The 17,267-nt window shown below is 39.3% G+C and overlaps 1 protein-coding gene across 1 annotated transcript; it reads right to left on the bottom strand.

The window, feature by feature from the left end:
- Positions 1-21: 21 nt before the first annotated feature.
- PIG-G (phosphatidylinositol glycan anchor biosynthesis class G) lies at positions 22-16,098 on the bottom strand. Its single transcript, XM_069505357.1, has 13 exons — positions 15,448-16,098; positions 14,815-15,001; positions 13,517-13,582; positions 11,381-11,590; positions 10,368-10,571; positions 9,333-9,466; positions 8,635-8,822; positions 7,740-7,930; positions 6,212-6,798; positions 5,129-5,241; positions 4,125-4,732; positions 3,018-3,193; positions 22-2,122 (listed from the first exon to the last, which is right to left on the bottom strand). The coding sequence occupies exons 1-13, from the start codon at positions 15,603-15,605 to the stop codon at positions 1,867-1,869; spliced, it is 3,078 nt and encodes a 1,025-aa protein (XP_069361458.1). The 5' UTR covers positions 15,606-16,098; the 3' UTR covers positions 22-1,866.
- Positions 16,099-17,267: the final 1,169 nt, after the last annotated feature.

Raw genomic sequence — 17,267 nt, 5'->3', positions numbered from 1 at the left:
GGATATAAATAAAAAACAATCTTGGATTGGCATGTATCTGTTCATTTATTTAAATAATACTAAATTAATATAACTAGATAGGTACAAAAACGCGTCACCAGGATAAAAACACGTTCAACTAAAATGTACGGAGGCTGCAAAACACGTAGTCCGATCTGATTGCAACATGGTGGTTTGAGCAGATCGTAGACAGTAGACTAAGGTAAGGGTGAGATCTATAGAGCGCACTCTGACTTAGCTTAGGCTTAAGACAGAGTTAAAACGAGACAGAGGTATATATCTCTCACATAAATCTGTCTTGTTTAACTCAATCTTAAGTCTGAGCAAAGTCAAAGTGCGCTCTATATATCTCAGCCTAAGAATTAAATTATTAATTAGAATTAAATAATTATTAAATACACAAGCCCGGTTCAAATCTGTCTTTGCACAATGCGCAATCATAATAAATTGGCTTGTTTTTAGATTGGACAACTTTATTGCGCGCGCCATAGATTTAAGAAAAACAAAACTATGCTTTGTCTACATTTTGTTCTAAACAGATTAATATAAAAATAGCGATAATTGGTAACAAAAAATACACTTAAGCAAACAAGTTCACGCTAGTATATTAAGTTCTCGCTAATCTTTATGGTCGCTGTGAACCACGCGCAAGTTCAACCGACCAATAAACGAGCTCGAATTTACGCATGGTAAAAAGCGTGCGGGCGGACTTCGTCTCAGTAGATATCTGAAAGCGTTCTGCGCATCGAAATGCAGTTATATTCAGAGCGACCATAAAGATTGGCTAGGGCTTTAGTTATGTTAGTATTATTATAATACTAATATAACATTTAGACATCTATATCTAATAGAATAATAAACATACATCAAACTAAACTCCACGTGTGTACTCAAATATTTACACTTCACATCACAAATTAATTATCTAATTAATTTGTTCGGTATTTAATCTCATCTAAATTGGGGTTATAGTCCGTACTACATGACTCGGTTCTTACTTCTTATTTTGTTTTGTGGCTTTCAGCAAAATGACTCCTCACGTGCCATTTTAACTCTGTGTCAACTGTCATGTCAAAAGTACGGCTCACCTTTGAAATAAGAACTAAAATCATACTTGACATACAATTTGACACAGTTAAAATGGCGCGTGAGGACTTAAATTTTAGGCGTTATAGCAATTTTGATGTTTTCGTACGAATTTGACCCGTGCGAATACGTACGAACATACACGAACAATTACTATCTTCCGAGGCTAGAAAAACCCTTGTTTTGTCACAAGAGCGCGCAGACTAGGTGCGAAGTAATCTTACTTACACCCAGTTTCCGAGCTCCGTACTTGGAAGGTCGGGATTGTGTATGTGTGTTCGTACGTATTGGAACGAGTCAAATTCGTACGAAAATTCATCCAAAGTACGGCCTGCCTAATACTTCATATCTATCTTCTAATAAATATATATAAGGAAACGCGGACTGACTGACTGATCTATTAACGCACAGCTCAAACTACTGGACGGATCGGGTTGAAATTTGGCATACAGATAGCTATTAAGATGTAGACATCCGCTAAGGATTAGGAATTTCAAACCAAAAATTAGGTTTGGTGTAGTCCACTATATAAGCTAGTCAGTTTTATAAAATACTTACTAGATGATGCCCGCGACATCGTCCACGTGGATTTAGGTTTTTAATAATCCCGTGGGAACTCTTTGATTTTCCGGGTTAAAAAGTAGCCTATGTCCTTCCCCGGGATGAAGGTTTTTAATAATCCCGTGGGAACTCTTTGATTTTCCGGGTTAAAAAGTAGCCTATGGGCCGTAAAAAGCTAGCAGACAGACACACTTTCGCATTTATAATATTAAGTATGGATTACAAAGTCGTTTTATAAGTAAATAGCTTAGCGACCCAACTAGTTACATGCGTTAGCAGTATTATATTGCCTATCGTGGATAGCGACTGTATGGAGAAAATGGTCGCTACGAAGTCGTATAACAGCTTTGGTGAAAAAACTGTCCACACAAATAGATGGTGCCTGAATATCGTCGCTATGACGCAGTATATAACGAGCTGGTACACCCTTTGCAGTGCAAAGACGTTTATAACTCGCCATACTGACTCTAAGTACCTGAAATTTGAAATAATGTGTAAAGGTCGTGTGGGTAAAACTGTATTGGCGCCGATTCTGTTGTCTTTCTCTAAGCTAAATTTAGAGTATCTGCATCTTTTTCTTTTTAATATTGTTAAAAGATGAAAGTACATGAATTTTACATTTAAAGACTCTAAATTTTAGAGCACGCTACAAATTTAAATAATACGCTCGCGACTGGCAGCGAAAGTCACGCGGTTTGACAGCTCTAAATTAAATTTAAGACTCAAGGTGTGTCTGTCCTTTTCATATTACATTAGTAAGAAGAGGATATGAACACTCTAAAATTTAGTTGTGCTCAGAATCAGTACCATTGGCATTTTAAATCTTATTTGGAATGCAAAAGCAAAGAATGTTTGCCTTGGGACAGCTTCCACTTGATACCTATCACATGTGGAATCGCAATATTAGGTACAGGCAACGCCAAACTTCTTGATCGCGCTGAAGGTGACGAGTAGCGGCGCATTAGCATTTTAAACAGGTATCAGAAGACGGCGGGGAGCGGCTGCAGACATTGACCTCTACTAATATACGTCCCTACTTTTAGGGACTGCAGTTGCGATAGCTGAACCGTTTTTGAAGTAACTTGATTTTCGCCATTTTGGCGTTGATAACAACAGTGAGCGCACTTGGAACAACATAGTGTCAACACGGATACCATTTAACAGTGTCAATTTTAATTCTCGGTACGCTCGCTGGAGCGCTCGAATCAACACAATAAATAACTGTCATCTTCCATATATATATAAAAAGAAGAGCTGACTGATCTTAAAATTCCGTCCTTTTCCGCAAGGAACTTCGTAAAAAAGATGGCAATATGAACTTTGTGAAATAGATTGGCAACACTTTCCATACAAATGTGAATTATACTCACTGTTGATAGGATTTGTATGGATCCGCGGCTAAAGCGCAGAACAGCCGTGCACCGGCTAGCGCAGGCCCCGCATATGCGTGCAGGCCCATGCGAAGCGCCACCTTTGCTGCGCTATACTCCCGGAGACCTACGTAACCCGAGCCGAGGTCCACTGAAGCCAAGCTATTCGAGTTACCCTAAAAAAATATATGAAATTTTAATTTGGAAAATGATTTGGATAGAGTTTAGAATACGTATAGAATGTATGCTTGACAATAATTCTTTACAGCGATATTATGTTTCAATTATGGTATGAGCAAGGCGCTGCCGCGTCACGTCACCTCGCACAGCGCAGCGCAAATGCCTGCTTTGGTTTTGACCTTTGCAACCTCAGAATAAGGACTGCTAGAAGTAGCCCTATTGTGACACTTACTGTTAGAGCGAGATAGCTAAATGCATTTAAGCTCTTGTTAGACCGTGACAAAATGATTATGTTTTGTCCTTGTTACCGTGGCCACTTTTTTTTGTTTGTCAAAATGTATTTGTACGTGAGTATTTGACAAACAACGTGAAGTGTAGAAGGTTCAAGTAAGAAAATCTGCTTGAGCGAGAGGGACTGAGGGGGCCACGCTAGTTGCAAATCTGGACATATCTGTGTTTGCAACATATTCCAACGAACATTGATGTCTGCACTTTTGTCAATCGTAATCCGCTTTAGACGCAGTCTAGTAGACCAATGTACGGCCGCGTCAGCAGACGGGAGTGTCTACGGCCGCACATTGGTTGGTTCGTCAGTTAACTTTTCACTTTGACTACTTTGAGAGACATTTGAAACGGTTTAGATAGGTGGTGCTCGGCAAACAACAGAATCCAGGAAGCAAGCTAAACGTGTCGCGTAGTTTAGACGATACCACCTGTAAATTAATAAAGCCTCAACAGTTCAACGGTCACAGAAGAGGACAGAATTCTGAAACCTTTCAGAATACTGTCAAAGCCCACCTGTTGCACTAATATCGTACCTATTCCTGGCACAAGTTTTACATGGCTAATATTCTTTTTTTTACCTGACTGCGGCGAAGCCCAAATGAGGGTTATCAAAAGAATTAGATAACCGTTTTAAAATCTCACCTGATAAAAATAAAACAGGATACCAATCCACAGATGTACCAGCGCTTGGCTCAAAACATCGGCGACCTCCGTCCGCCTCCCCGGCCGCGCGTCCAACAACTTGTGATCCAAACACTTGCACGTCATCACACAAGTGAAGAATATACTCGGCACCATTATCACATTGTGAGGCCGCATCAGCAAAATGATAATCAACATCATATCATTATACATTATATGGGATAACGAACGAGCCAAACTCAGTTTCACTTCCTCGATATTCCACGGTTCATCCATTTGGTCGTAGAAATAATCTTCGGTTTTCGCTTTTGGTTTAGTATAACCAAACTTACTGTTGCTGTTAGGTTTGAAACCGCATTTAGTAAAAATTCCGACATACGTCGCTAGTTCGAAAATAACTTGGAATATTAGGAGGCCCCAGAAAATATTGACTATGATAACTGGGTCCCAAGTTTTTATGAATGTGTATCGAGTCTGTAAGGCATTGGTTGCTATCCGGTAGAGGAAGATACAAGCGGTGGCTGATACGGTTATAGCGGAATGCATTTGCATGAAATTGTTCATGTGCCGAACGTTCCAGAGGCATATGCCTAGTGTTAAGACCTTCCCTGAAAAAATCACGCTATTTTTAACATGTGTCATACACTTTTAATTTAAATGCAAAATTTCATAGTTTAGCTGTCATGGTCTGTGCACAAAAACTTAAACAAAGTTTAAACCAATGTTAATATCATGCGTTTGTGTTAAAAGGGTTTCATACGTTTACGTTTGTTTGGTTTGGTGACGAGGTTTTTCGAAAAGTAAAACAAATTGCCCAATCTACAGTTGTAACATGGCCGTTTACATGAGCTATGGACTAAGGATTAAATACTGAGCTGCTGAGATCTGTCTTTGTACAATGCGCATTAATACGCCTCGTATTCAGACTGGACTACTTGTTTAGCACGCATTTATAAATTTGAGGGTCTCAAGATGATATTTGGATTAATATTCAGTACATGTACCTATAACAAGGTGTGCTTCTAGATAAAAAGCATTTTCTGGCATATTCAGCCAATCCGCAGTGTCCGGTAGAAACAACCAACGATCGCCCGTTTGATTCATTGTTCTTAGGTACCTGAAAAGTTAAATGGGAAGACAAGATGTGTATTAAATCTTAGATTGTGTAAACTTTCTTTCTAAAGATTTGTCAAATAAGGAGGAGGAAATGAGGAATAAACATATGACACATACTGTAATCTATAAGTAAAGGACTATTTTATGTATTTTTTTAATGTTAGGCTCAGTAGTTTCTGAGATAAGGGGGGATGATGGCTAGTTTTCTCCTGTTTTCTCATATAACTTTAAAACTATTTATTTTAAAACTACTTGATGCCCGCGACTTTGTACGCGTGGATTTAGGTTTTTAAAATTCTGTGGAAACTCTTAAATTTTCCGGGATAAAAAGTAGCCTATGTCTTTCCCCGGGTTGCAAGCTACCTCTGTACCAAATTTCGTCAAAATCGGTTGAACGGTTGAGCCGTGAAAAGCTAGCAGGCAGACAGACAGACAGACACACTTTCGCATTTATAATATTAGTATGGATTATAAACAAAATATATTTGGGATCGTCACAATTAGTCCTTTCATTTGATATGTGACATTACCTGTCACACAAGTTTGCAAAACTTTTTCGTAATTTTCTAATTCATTCATTTACGTTACACGTCTGTGTTTTGATCATATATATTCATATGTGTACCAATTTCAAGTTCAACCGGTCCAGTAGATTCGGGGCAAAACGATTGTGACAAATGGACAGACAGACAGACACATCAAGTGATCCTATTAATAGTTAAACCATTTAGATAAAACTAGCTTATGCTCGCGACTTCGTCCGCGTGGACTACATAAATTTCAAACCCCTATTTCACCCCCTTAGAGGTTGAATTATCAAAAATCCTTTCTTAGCGGATGCCTACGTCATAATAGCCATCTGCATGTCGAATTTCAGCGCGATCCGTCCTGTAGTTTAAGCTGTGCGTTGCTAGATCAGTCAGTCAGTCAGTCAGTCACCTTTTCCTTTTATATATACAGATTATTCTGACCTGTGCAAAGCAATCAGCAACACCCATTGAGGCACGATACTGATACCCACTGAGCTCATCTTGTTCTCTAAATCCGGTTTCTCTTGAACCTCAGTAGAGCCGGACCATTTCTTACTAAAGTACATCACAACCACCACAATCGTTCGCACCAATATAAAGAACATTAGGGTATTCCAAAAGAAATACCACGTCATATGCTCCTCTTCTATGAAACTAGTTCCGAAAAAGGACCAAGCGTGAAATAAGGTACCAATTATCAGTAAATAGTCAATAGCATTTAGTTCCCTTAAGGCGGACAAATCTTTGGTCCTTTCTATAGCCGATTTTATAACAAAGTATGCCGCTGTTAAAGCTAGAGAAGCTGTAATGAAACCGATTGACCAAATCGGGTTGAAGGAACAAAATCGGCTTTTAGTCTCCGATATAAAGCAGGTAATGAGCAAAACGGTCGAGATTAGGGAGAAAATGATCCCAAAAGCTACAAAGGTGCTTGCTTGGGATTGCCTGTGGTGTCGTACTACGCTGGTCTTTCTTTGCGGGTCCTGTTGGAATGAGAAAAGCGTGACGCATAGAAGCGCTCCGGTCAACTGGAAGGAAAAAATGTTCATTCAGTCCTAAATCATGAATTGCCCACTATTTTAGTGACAAATTAACAAACAGACCTAAAATAAATAAAGCCTATCTGTCGATATGTTACGTAGCAACGTTGTTATTTGCCAATAAGGACCATATTATATACTAGATGATGCCCGCGACTTCGTCCGCGTGGATTTAGGTTTTTAAAAATCCTGTGGGAACTCTTCAATTTTCCGGGATAAAAAGTAGCCTATGTCCTTCCCCGGGATGCAAGCTATCCCTGTACCAAATTTCGTCAAAATCGGTTGAACGGTTGAGCCGTGAAAAGCTAGCAGACAGACAGACAGACAGACACACTTTCGCTTTTATAATATTAGTATGGATAGTATGGATTTTTTTACAAATAACAATGTTGCTAAATAACTTATCGACACATGCCGTACGGCTGTTTATAGTCATTGAAACTCTTCATCGGAAATAATAGCAAACTATACCAATATAATAAAAAAGCAAAAGTAATTTGCGAGATAATCACTACCCCTATTATAAATGTGAAAGTGTGTTTGTTTGTTGGTTTGTCCTTCAATCACGTCGCAACGGAGCAACGGATCGACGTGTTTTTTTTTTGCATGACCTGGAAAGGGACATAGGCTACTTTTTATCCAGGAAAATCAAAAAGTTCCCACGGGATTTTTAAAAGCCTAAATCCACGCATACGAAGTCGCGGGCATCAGCTAGTTATATATATAAGCGAGTAGAGGATAATCTCCGGAATTACTGATCCTGAAAATTCTTCTACTACAATGCTAAATTTTTCTTGAGTGCAACAGCTTCTAACTTAACATCTAAGATCTAATTATGCAAGTCGCGAGAAAAATAAAAATTCTGATAACTTTATTTAAAGTTACAAAAATACCTGACAAAATTTAAAAAAGAACTGTGGCATACTTACAACATACATCATAAAAATGGCGATTCCAATAGCGAACATGTCAAACTCTGTGGTAGTTTCAGTGAGGTAGTTGGCCATATCACTCAGCGACTCGTCGTAGAAATCTTTGGCGATTTTGGCCGCGCTCTCCTGGCCCGTAGAGAGGAAGTGGGCGAACTGGGACTCTGCACGTTTGAACTGTTTGTAGAATTCTGTACAGACAGAACTTAAACTTTTATGATCCACTAGATGATGTCCACAACTTTGTCCGCGTGGATTTAGGTTCTTACAATCCAGTGGGAACTCCTTGATTTTCTAGGATAAAAAGAAGCCTATGTTCTACCCCGGGATGTAAGCTAACTTTGTACCAAATTTCATCAAAATCGGTTAAACTATTGGGCCGTGAAAAGTTAGCAGACAAAAAGACAGACACGCTCTCGCATTTATAATATTAGTAGGTATGGATGATTTTCCGGGATAAAAAGTAGCCTATGTTCTACCCCGGGATGTAAGCTAATTCTGTACCAAATTTCATTAAAATCGGTTAAACTGTTGGGCCATGAAAGCCTGCTTGGTGTTATGGTCCGCTAGCACGTGCAAAAGGTAGAGGTGTTGTCTTATATCCGCGGGTAGCAGCGAGGGTAGTATCCTGCCGGTACTGTCTCCCGGTATAGGCACGTTCAGTAGCTATGCTACTATGCCTGTTACTTCTCTAAGGCAGTAGATAGTTACCTGTGTCCGCGGGTAGAGCCTGCTTGGCGTTATGATCCGCTAGCACGTGCAAAAGGTAGAGGTGTTGTCTTATATCCGCGGGTAGCAGCGAAGGTAGTATCCTGCCGGTACTGTCTCACGGTATAGGCACGTTCAGTAGCTATGCTACTATGCCTGTTACTTCTCTAAGGCAGTAGATAGTTACCTGTGTCCGCGGGTAGAGCCTGCTTGGCGTTATGATCCGCTAGCACGTGCAAAAGGTAGAGGTGTTGTCTTATATCCGCGGGTAGCAGCGAGGGTATTATCCTGCCGGTACTGTCTGCCGGTATAGGCGCGTTTAACAGCCAAGCTACTGTAGGGGCTACGTCTACTTGGGCGACCGTTGAACATAACCTATAAGTAGTTTTATATAGATCTATAAAATTGGACATATTTATATCAACACGTACAAATTAGCTGTTCATTAATATAGATTGTTACGGCTAGACTCACGTATTCACTTAAGCAGCGAACCGACTGATTGGCAGACGTCACACTCTTTTGAGAACATTATGGAGAACTCGCAGGCATGCTGGTTTCCTCACGATGTTTTCCGTCACCGTTAAAGCAAGTGATATTTAATCACCTAAATGAAATGAAATAATTTATTTGTGTGAATATGGGAAGACAAGGTGTACAATAGAGAGTTGCCAACATATCCAGTCAGGAAACCCTGACGTACAAATGTTTTGACAAAGTAGGCAGTACATCAGATAAGAATATAATATTGTGTCAAAGACGCACATACCTCCGAAAATTTAGAGGTGCGTGCTCGGGATCGAATCCCTGACCTCCGAGTAAGAGGCGGACGTTCTAACCAGTAGGCTATCACGGCTTCTGCAAGGTATACAGTATTATACTCACGGTTCAGGGCACTGGACATTGTCGCTCTTGATCACCACTAGCGGCACCAGCACTTCGGCAGCACTCGCTCCGCCGTGCCCCCCGGCGTCCCTCATCCCGTGATCGCCACAGATAAATAATACCCCTGTGCGATCCTAAAAATATCAATATCAAACATCATGCGTCTATCTTTGGATGCCTGTTCACGGAAAAGAAGCAGAGCAATGTGCTTAGTGGAATAATCAGCTTTTAAGAAACATTTTTCTATGTACCTACTTACTAATCACAGAAATAACATTATTTTCTTGAAATTATTCTTTCTTCCTAGGTTAACTAAAAGTCTGCCTGAGAATTCTCCATAATGTTCTCAAAGGAGTGTCAAGTCTGCCAGTGGCCAAAACGCTTCACATTCTGAGACGAGACCCGTGCTCAGTAGTGGGCCGGCAATTTATTTTTACTGATTTATTGTTAAGAATATGTCAAACTCACTGCACTTCGAGTTTAGTATTACTAACCATATCCACACTATCCATACCTCTTCTATACTAAGAAAGTGTCTCTGTCTATCTACTAGCTTTTCACGACTCAACAGTTAAACCGATATTGATGAAATTTGGAGTTAGCTTACATCCCGGGAAGGATATAGGCTACTTTTTATCCCGGAAAATCAAAGGGTTCCCACGGGATTCTTGAACACCCACGGGTATTACCGATTTATATCAAATTTGGTGCAAAGGTAGCTTGCGACCCGGAAATTGACATAGGTAACTTTTTACCCAGGAAAAGCAAAGAGTTCCTACGAAATTTTTCAAAAACCTAAATCCACGCGGACGAATTCAAGGGCATCAACTAGTTAAAAAAAAAACATTTACTTGGGACCATAGCGTTCACGGTTCAAAACACAACAACACCAAACAAACGTACAGAAAAAAAACACAACAAAAAATAAACATGAAGACAAACAGATCACAAAATATACTACGGCTTTCCACGCATCTCAACCGAGAAAACCACCGCCATTACGTAAAAAATAAAAAATAAACATAAACTACTTACCCATGTTTTCATAGCGGTATATATTTTCTTGACTACATCATCCATTTCCAATAGTTTGGGCTTAATTTTCGGACTTCTAGCACCTTCTAAATGTCCGATATGGTCCAACCCTAAGTAATGGAGTACCAAGAAGTCAAATGTCGGCTTTTTATTCTCATCTGGCGTCAGCACTTTGTCTAGGTGCCGCGTTACATTGTTATCTACCTGAAAAATTGTCTGATTAAGAATGAAAGACTCAGAGGCAGATTATCCCTAAGGCAAACTAGGCCTAGGGGCGCGCGGTTACGAAGGGACATGCGCGATCATGTAGAGTTCCATTACCTGCCTAATTATCCCTACTAAGTAATATTATCTTGGAGTGACAGAAACTGCCTCTTCTTTAATATAGCAAAGTGTCCTGATGTGAAGTTCTTCTCGTTCACATAAATATCTATACCTAACCACCAACTACCAGCTATGCAATGAGACGATTCCTCGTTCTTTTGAAATTGGTTAGTAAATTTTTTAATATGGATGGCTGTTAGAGGGGCGCCTATGAGATGCTTGCCTAGGCTGCTCTCGATATTTAATCCGCCTCTAGATAGACTATAATTTTTAAGGTTGACTGACTTAAGGGGAACTTTTTTGAAGTAATTGGTCAAGACGATCCCAAAAAATGCGTATAAATAACGATATTGAATTTTATTTGCCAGAGCATTCCAGTAGGTACCAACTCCTTCCATTTGATCGGATCCCAAACTAACCAGTTCGTCGGCCTGGAGCACCGCAGAGACGTAAGCTCTCTTTGCGTGTTCTATCGCCTTTATATAGTGGCGAGAGCTCTGAAGAGTTTGTTTGACCTCATTCCACCCTCCTTTTTCTACAACCGCACCGCACGCCACCGCAAGCAATTTTAAATTTTTAGTCTCCATACAAGACCGATCGCCGTTTCCTTGATGCGGCCCCTCTCAGCACGCTGTCCCCCTCCACAGCCGAAGAATGTAACATGTCTGTGGTATAATGTCACTGCAAACCTCAGTATAATCCGTGACATAGAAGGAAGTAGTTCCGTCAGAGTCTGCCCATAGACCCGGGAACAGTCTGAGCCACGTGTCGTCTCCATACACGATGGATCGCCGTTTCCTTGAAGCGGCCACTCGTAGCACGCTGTCCCCTTTCACTGCAGGCGCGCCGAAGTTCAGCGCTACGTCTGCGAACGTAGACACGCTGCCAGTCATCATAGCCTGAAAAATACAATCAGTTAAGCTAGTAATTGGGTATTTGACTACATCAAATCGTTTTGACGTTTGATAAAAAGTTACTGATTTGACTAGTTGTCAAATACTGTATCCTACTGTATTTGTGATGCGTTTTGTCTGATGTTAATTGAGTTTTCTTCCACTTGCTCGGAATCGGTTACTTTACTGAAGAAAGGATTTCAATACAGAGGAAAGTTATTAGGTCTTTACTGGCCGCACGCCAGCAATGTCCAAAAGGACTGTAGTAATGGAAATTGCTGGACAGGTTCATACTGATGACGAGGTTCTTTATTTAACTCCACCAACGATTTATACTTGGTGCATGACACCATAGTAGCATGCAGTTCACAAACAGGTGTAGTACCTAGTATACCTACTACGAAAAATATTCAAATAAACTATGCTACTTCGGAAACATTAAGATTACTGAAGCATACAATTTACGATAATTACTGAACATTAACTGCATAGTATCTTGTATACAGTATACTCAATGCAATTAATGCAATTACTGAAAAATGTTGCAATCCATTAATTACTCAGAACTCTATAAAATTATACATAGATAGCATCAGACAGGAACTATTGCAATGGGAAGTGAAATAATGAAATGCTATAACTACTGATTGCGGCGTTAAGCGTGATAATCTAGTGGTTAAAACGTCAGGCTCTTAGTTGGGGGTTAGGGGTTCAATCCAGAGCATGCACCTCAACTTTTCGGAGTTATATACGTTTTAAGCAATTAAAAATCACTTGATTTAACGGCGAAGGAAAACATCGTGAGGAAACTGTCATGCTTGAGAGTTTTTCATAATGTTCTCAAAGATGTGGTGAAGTCTGTCGATCCACACTTGACCAGTGTGGATCATAGTCTACTATGGTCAAACCCTTCTCATTCTGAGAGGAGACCCGTTCTCAGTAATGACTCAGCGATTGGTTGATCAAATTTGAAATTTGTTGAAATTTTATCAATTTTTAACAAAACATAATATATACATACATACATAATATACACAAATGTAACATACATACAGCCACAGACTGCAGAAAAGAATAGACACGAAAAAACGGATTTGAATAAGCAACGCCAGTTTTGTGTGCTTTGCGTACATTGATTTGCATTGCGCCAGTGATCACGTGCTTAAATAATCAATTTTTAAATTTGGCTTCTCTATAAAATGCAGTCTGTGTACTTTTCCAATAGTCTATGTACGCATGTAACAAACAGGAGCAATTAAAATTACACATGATAATACAAATCACAACACCAAAGAAAAAACTTATTGAATATGTTTAGAATTTGAACTTTCAGATTTCGATTCCATAGTTATTTCAGTGGTTTAAGTTTTTGGAACTGAAATCTGGAATAATTCAATTAGTATTCCAAATGGATTTATTAAGTAACTTGTACAAAAATGCGCAAAACATTGGCTTTTTATGATGACGTGGTATTGAGACCAAATAGGAGTGGGATTAGAGTTGTATAGAGTAGAGGCTAGTCAAGAGGGATGTGTGGCCTAGTTGTGACAAGACAACGCATATCAATCGATTGCGATTGTTAAGCAACGTTGACCCAACTCAGTAACTGGATGGGTGATGAACTTTGGAGGTCCAAATTTCACCCTTCCGTTTCTTCCCTGCCTCAGAGGGCACGTTAGGCCATCAGTCCCAGTTATTTTCCTTCTAAGAATCAAAATTTCGTTTTCTTTGCGGAAGGATCTGGGAACCCACAGCATTATTATCCAAAGAGAACTCCTGCCATTATTCGATTATTGGACAGAAGTCACAACCCTTAGCAATGAGGAATAACGACTACAGAAAAAGAGTCTAGTCTTAAATCAATAAGTTCTTTCTTTGGATCTAGCAACAAACAAGCAAAGCAGTGATATAATTACAGAAAGTGACACTTGCGAATATATCCCTCCAGAAGTTTATTGTGCGCCTCCACTGTGCTTTCTCCCTTTTCCTTTCTGGTGACTGTGTTCATCAAACATTTTTAATTAATTAAACAAAGTTTACATGCTAAATTTATAAATTACTAGCTGATGCCCGCGACTTCGTCCGCGTGGAATTAGGTTTTAAAAATCCCGTGGGAACTCTTTGATTTTCCGGGATAAAAAGTAGCCTATGTCACTCTTCACTCTCCAGGTCTTTAACTACATCCATGCAAAAAATAATCACGTCGATCCGTTGCGACGTGATTGAAGGACAAACCAACAAACCAATAAACCAAAAAACAAACACACTTTCGCATTTATAATATGGGTATGGGTACAGATAATGGCAAATCAACACTCGAAATCTATCATCTTTTTAAAAAAAATCTGGTCAAGAATATTTTTTTCTTTGGTCTTGTAATCTTAAGACTATTAAACAACTTAATTAAAGGAGAAATTGTTTGAAAGAGAAGTGTAGGAAAAGTAAAATTTTCTATAATGTAGACAGCTACTAAAAAGAATTTTCAAAATTTCCAGCCATACAAATTATGAAGGTTTTGATTATCAGGGTGGATCAGTTAGGTGTACAAAATAATTTATTGCAGTTAATTTCATCTGTATACATACATAAAAGGAAAAGCTTACTGACTGACTGACTGATTGATCTATCAACGCACAGCTCAAACCACTGGACGGATCAAGCTGAAATTTGGCATGCAGATAGCTATTATGACATAGGCATTGCTAAGAAAATTTGAAAATTCAACCCCTGAAGGGGTTATAATATAAGGGATTTGAAATTTATGTAGTCCACATGAACAAAGTTATTAGCATAAGCTAGTAACCATATAAACTTCTTAACACAAAAAATAGGAGTATGGCAGTCTTCATTAAATCCATACCCCATTGTTTGTATCCTGCACTGCACCAGAATGCAATGTTGCTTGGTGCCTCAACTTTCATGGTAGGGTCAGCGGTCACACAGACTGTACTTACTGTTTTAAATTATAGATGTTCTATTTCATGAAGACCATTTGGCTGATGTGTGAGTGCACACACACACACACACATTGTTAGAGTGTGTGTGGTGCTCAGTCTTGACTGCAACATAGTTTATGTTATGCACACAAATGCATTAATGCTTATTGGTAGTGGTACACTCTCTATTACAACCAAGGCTGAGCGGTCTGCGTGAAATAGAATAACTATACTGATTGTTGTATAGTAATTTTATTAACATAAGGGGAATATTTTTCAAAACTGGAATCTTACTTTAATCCTAGGCATGGTAACTGTAGGTGGCTCGGCGACAGATACATGGATGCATCCAGATTTATTCTTCAACAGTTCTCCCATGAAGGGCATGTATTCTTCAGTTGCAAAGTCATATCTCAAGCCATCTATCACCATCAGAATTACACTGTTTTCACCAGAATTATACACTGCCTGACCATCAATACTGTGAACAAAGAAAAAAGAGTATTTTCAGTATTTTTTGGAGTTACTTATCTGAAGAGTGCCAACGGGACCCTATTATGAAGCATCTGTGAGTGGGCTGTGTGATGTATCTCATAAACCATAATAGGTAGAGTTTATATTTTTACAGAGTGTGTATTTCTTTAAGTATTTATAGTAGGTATGCAACATATCGAGATGGCAATCAGGGAGGAAACACTCCGGACACCCTAAGCACTAACCCAGTGGGGGTGAGCGCGGGTGATGTGCAGGGCATTCCCCCACCCCATATCCCGATTGCCATATTGACTTGTTGCTTACTATAATTATTTAAATAAAAAATAACTCAGACTATGGGGCCCACTTAGTATTTTATCTACTGATTAAGTAGTACCTAAGTAATTATACAATTGAATATATTTCTACTTTAAACTGGAATTGCAAACTTACCTGACACTATTAATAAAATTTGGAAGGTCATTCATATGAGCCAGTTTTCCTGAATGATACTTCAGCGGAAAAAAGCCATACAAAAATAGGCACAAAGCACCATGGGATGCTATCAAGAGCCATAAGGCTGTCCATCTATGTTGTATCCACGACAACATGTTGAAAATAACTTTAGGTTCGGTACCATGCACAGTTTGAATTTATCGAGGTTATTTTTTATACATATTTTGTAATCAAGACACAGTAGGAGCCTTCCTCAGTAGACCGGATAGATTTAATTGTTTGTTTACGTAGTTTGATTTAGGTCTGTGTTCTATCGTGTTCCGATTGCAACTTGCGGTATGATGATTTCCTACGCAACATTTCGAACTGGCATGTTAAGTAATACGTATTGAATTGCGGTTATTGGTAATATTAGCAGCATATCACAGTGGAATAGTATAGTGAGATAACAATAATTTACCGGTCGCTACTCGCTACTCGCTAATCTTAAGTTTGTAAGGTTCTAAATTTCTAAGAGGCTGTTATGTAAATGGCACTGAATTTGCACTTAAGTAAAGTAGTCTCTGTTTTGCTGCAATTTGATTTTATTTTAATATTGGATTTATATTTTGTAATTTTTAATAATTTTGCCAACAAATCACATCACACACAAATCGTTTGAAACGTCAATGTCACTGTTACTGTCACTGTCATCTTGTCACTACCACAGAATACTACCATAGGCCTACTGTCAGTGTGTGTCAGTGTGAGTATGTGGCGACAAGCCTATCTTGGCGCGTGGCACAAATCAGAACTAACGCTGCCGTCAAGTGTCCCCTTTGTTCTTCAAGGTTCTTGTTTGAATATTCTATAGAGTATTGAAACTAATTCTAAGCCTTTGTTCTCCAATAGCACCCCCCTGTCAATGTCATTCAAGTGTGTGTTCAAGTCACACTTCTTCTTATAATTTATCGATTAAACTAAAAAAAGCACGTCAAATGATTGTGACGTCACATTTCAGTATTTCATAGTAGCTCGCCTTTAGCTCGCATACTAAACGCGCGTTTTGACGTTTGAAAAAAGTTACTGATTTGACTAGTCAAGTACCGAATTGCAACGCGTCTGCGCGGCTCTACGGGTCTGCGGTGCTGCGAGAGATGAAGTAGGAGCTGTCAAGGGCAGTAGCGAACTACCCTCTTTCTTGTTATTTTCGCTGGAACTTCACGAGCTGTCCGGCAAAATACACTCACAAGTCACAACATCATTACCTATTAACTTTCGATGTCGTACGATGCTGTCTTGGTTTGCATATTTCTACCACTGGATTCCACATACCTAAGTATTAGCTTTGCTAGTTTAAACCCATCCTCAAGATTGAAATTTTGGTGTTTGTGAATTTCAATCGCTTCGCGCACTAGTCTGTCTACGTATATAGTAGCGGTGTGTGGTGATGGTGGTGGTCGAGGATTGTGGAGTTCAATCCAATGTTTTGTGCCTGGCTGTAGAATATGCTCCGCGATCGCAGACTTCTGAGGATCGTTTGAACTATTGGACGGATCGGGCTGAAATTTGGCCTGCAGATAGCCATTATGATGTAAGCATCCGCTAAGAAAGGATTTTTGAAAATTCAACCCCTAAGGGGGTGCACATAGGGGTTTGAAATTTGTGTACTTAGTGCACGGGGACGAAGTCGCGAGTATAAGCTAGTATACTTACCTTAATAAAAACAATGTTCTGAATTTGATTCAGTGAGAAATTGTGTTAAAGCTGAGCTGATTCATTTCACTGAACCCATGCCAGGTGTTCCGACATTAGTGATTGATCTATTTTCAAGCGAT

The sequence above is a fragment of the Maniola hyperantus genome, chromosome 20, assembly GCF_902806685.2.
Source record: "Maniola hyperantus chromosome 20, iAphHyp1.2, whole genome shotgun sequence".
Lineage (NCBI taxonomy): Eukaryota > Metazoa > Arthropoda > Insecta > Lepidoptera > Nymphalidae > Maniola > Maniola hyperantus.
Note: the sequence above shows the minus strand (reverse complement) of the source record. Positions and strands in the feature narration are given on the sequence as shown.

Excerpts from the sequence above, each read along its gene's own strand:
- PIG-G (XM_069505357.1), bottom strand. The coding sequence starts at position 15,605 with ATGTTGTCGTGGATACAACATAGATGGACAGCCTTATGGCTCTTGATA. Across the intron at positions 8,823-9,332 it reads AATGTCCAGTGCCCTGAACC|GTTATGTTCAACGGTCGCCC; the intron begins GTGAGTATAATA and ends AACTACTTATAG. Across the intron at positions 5,242-6,211 it reads TTGCTGATTGCTTTGCACAG|GTACCTAAGAACAATGAATC; the intron begins GTCAGAATAATC and ends TTAACTTTTCAG.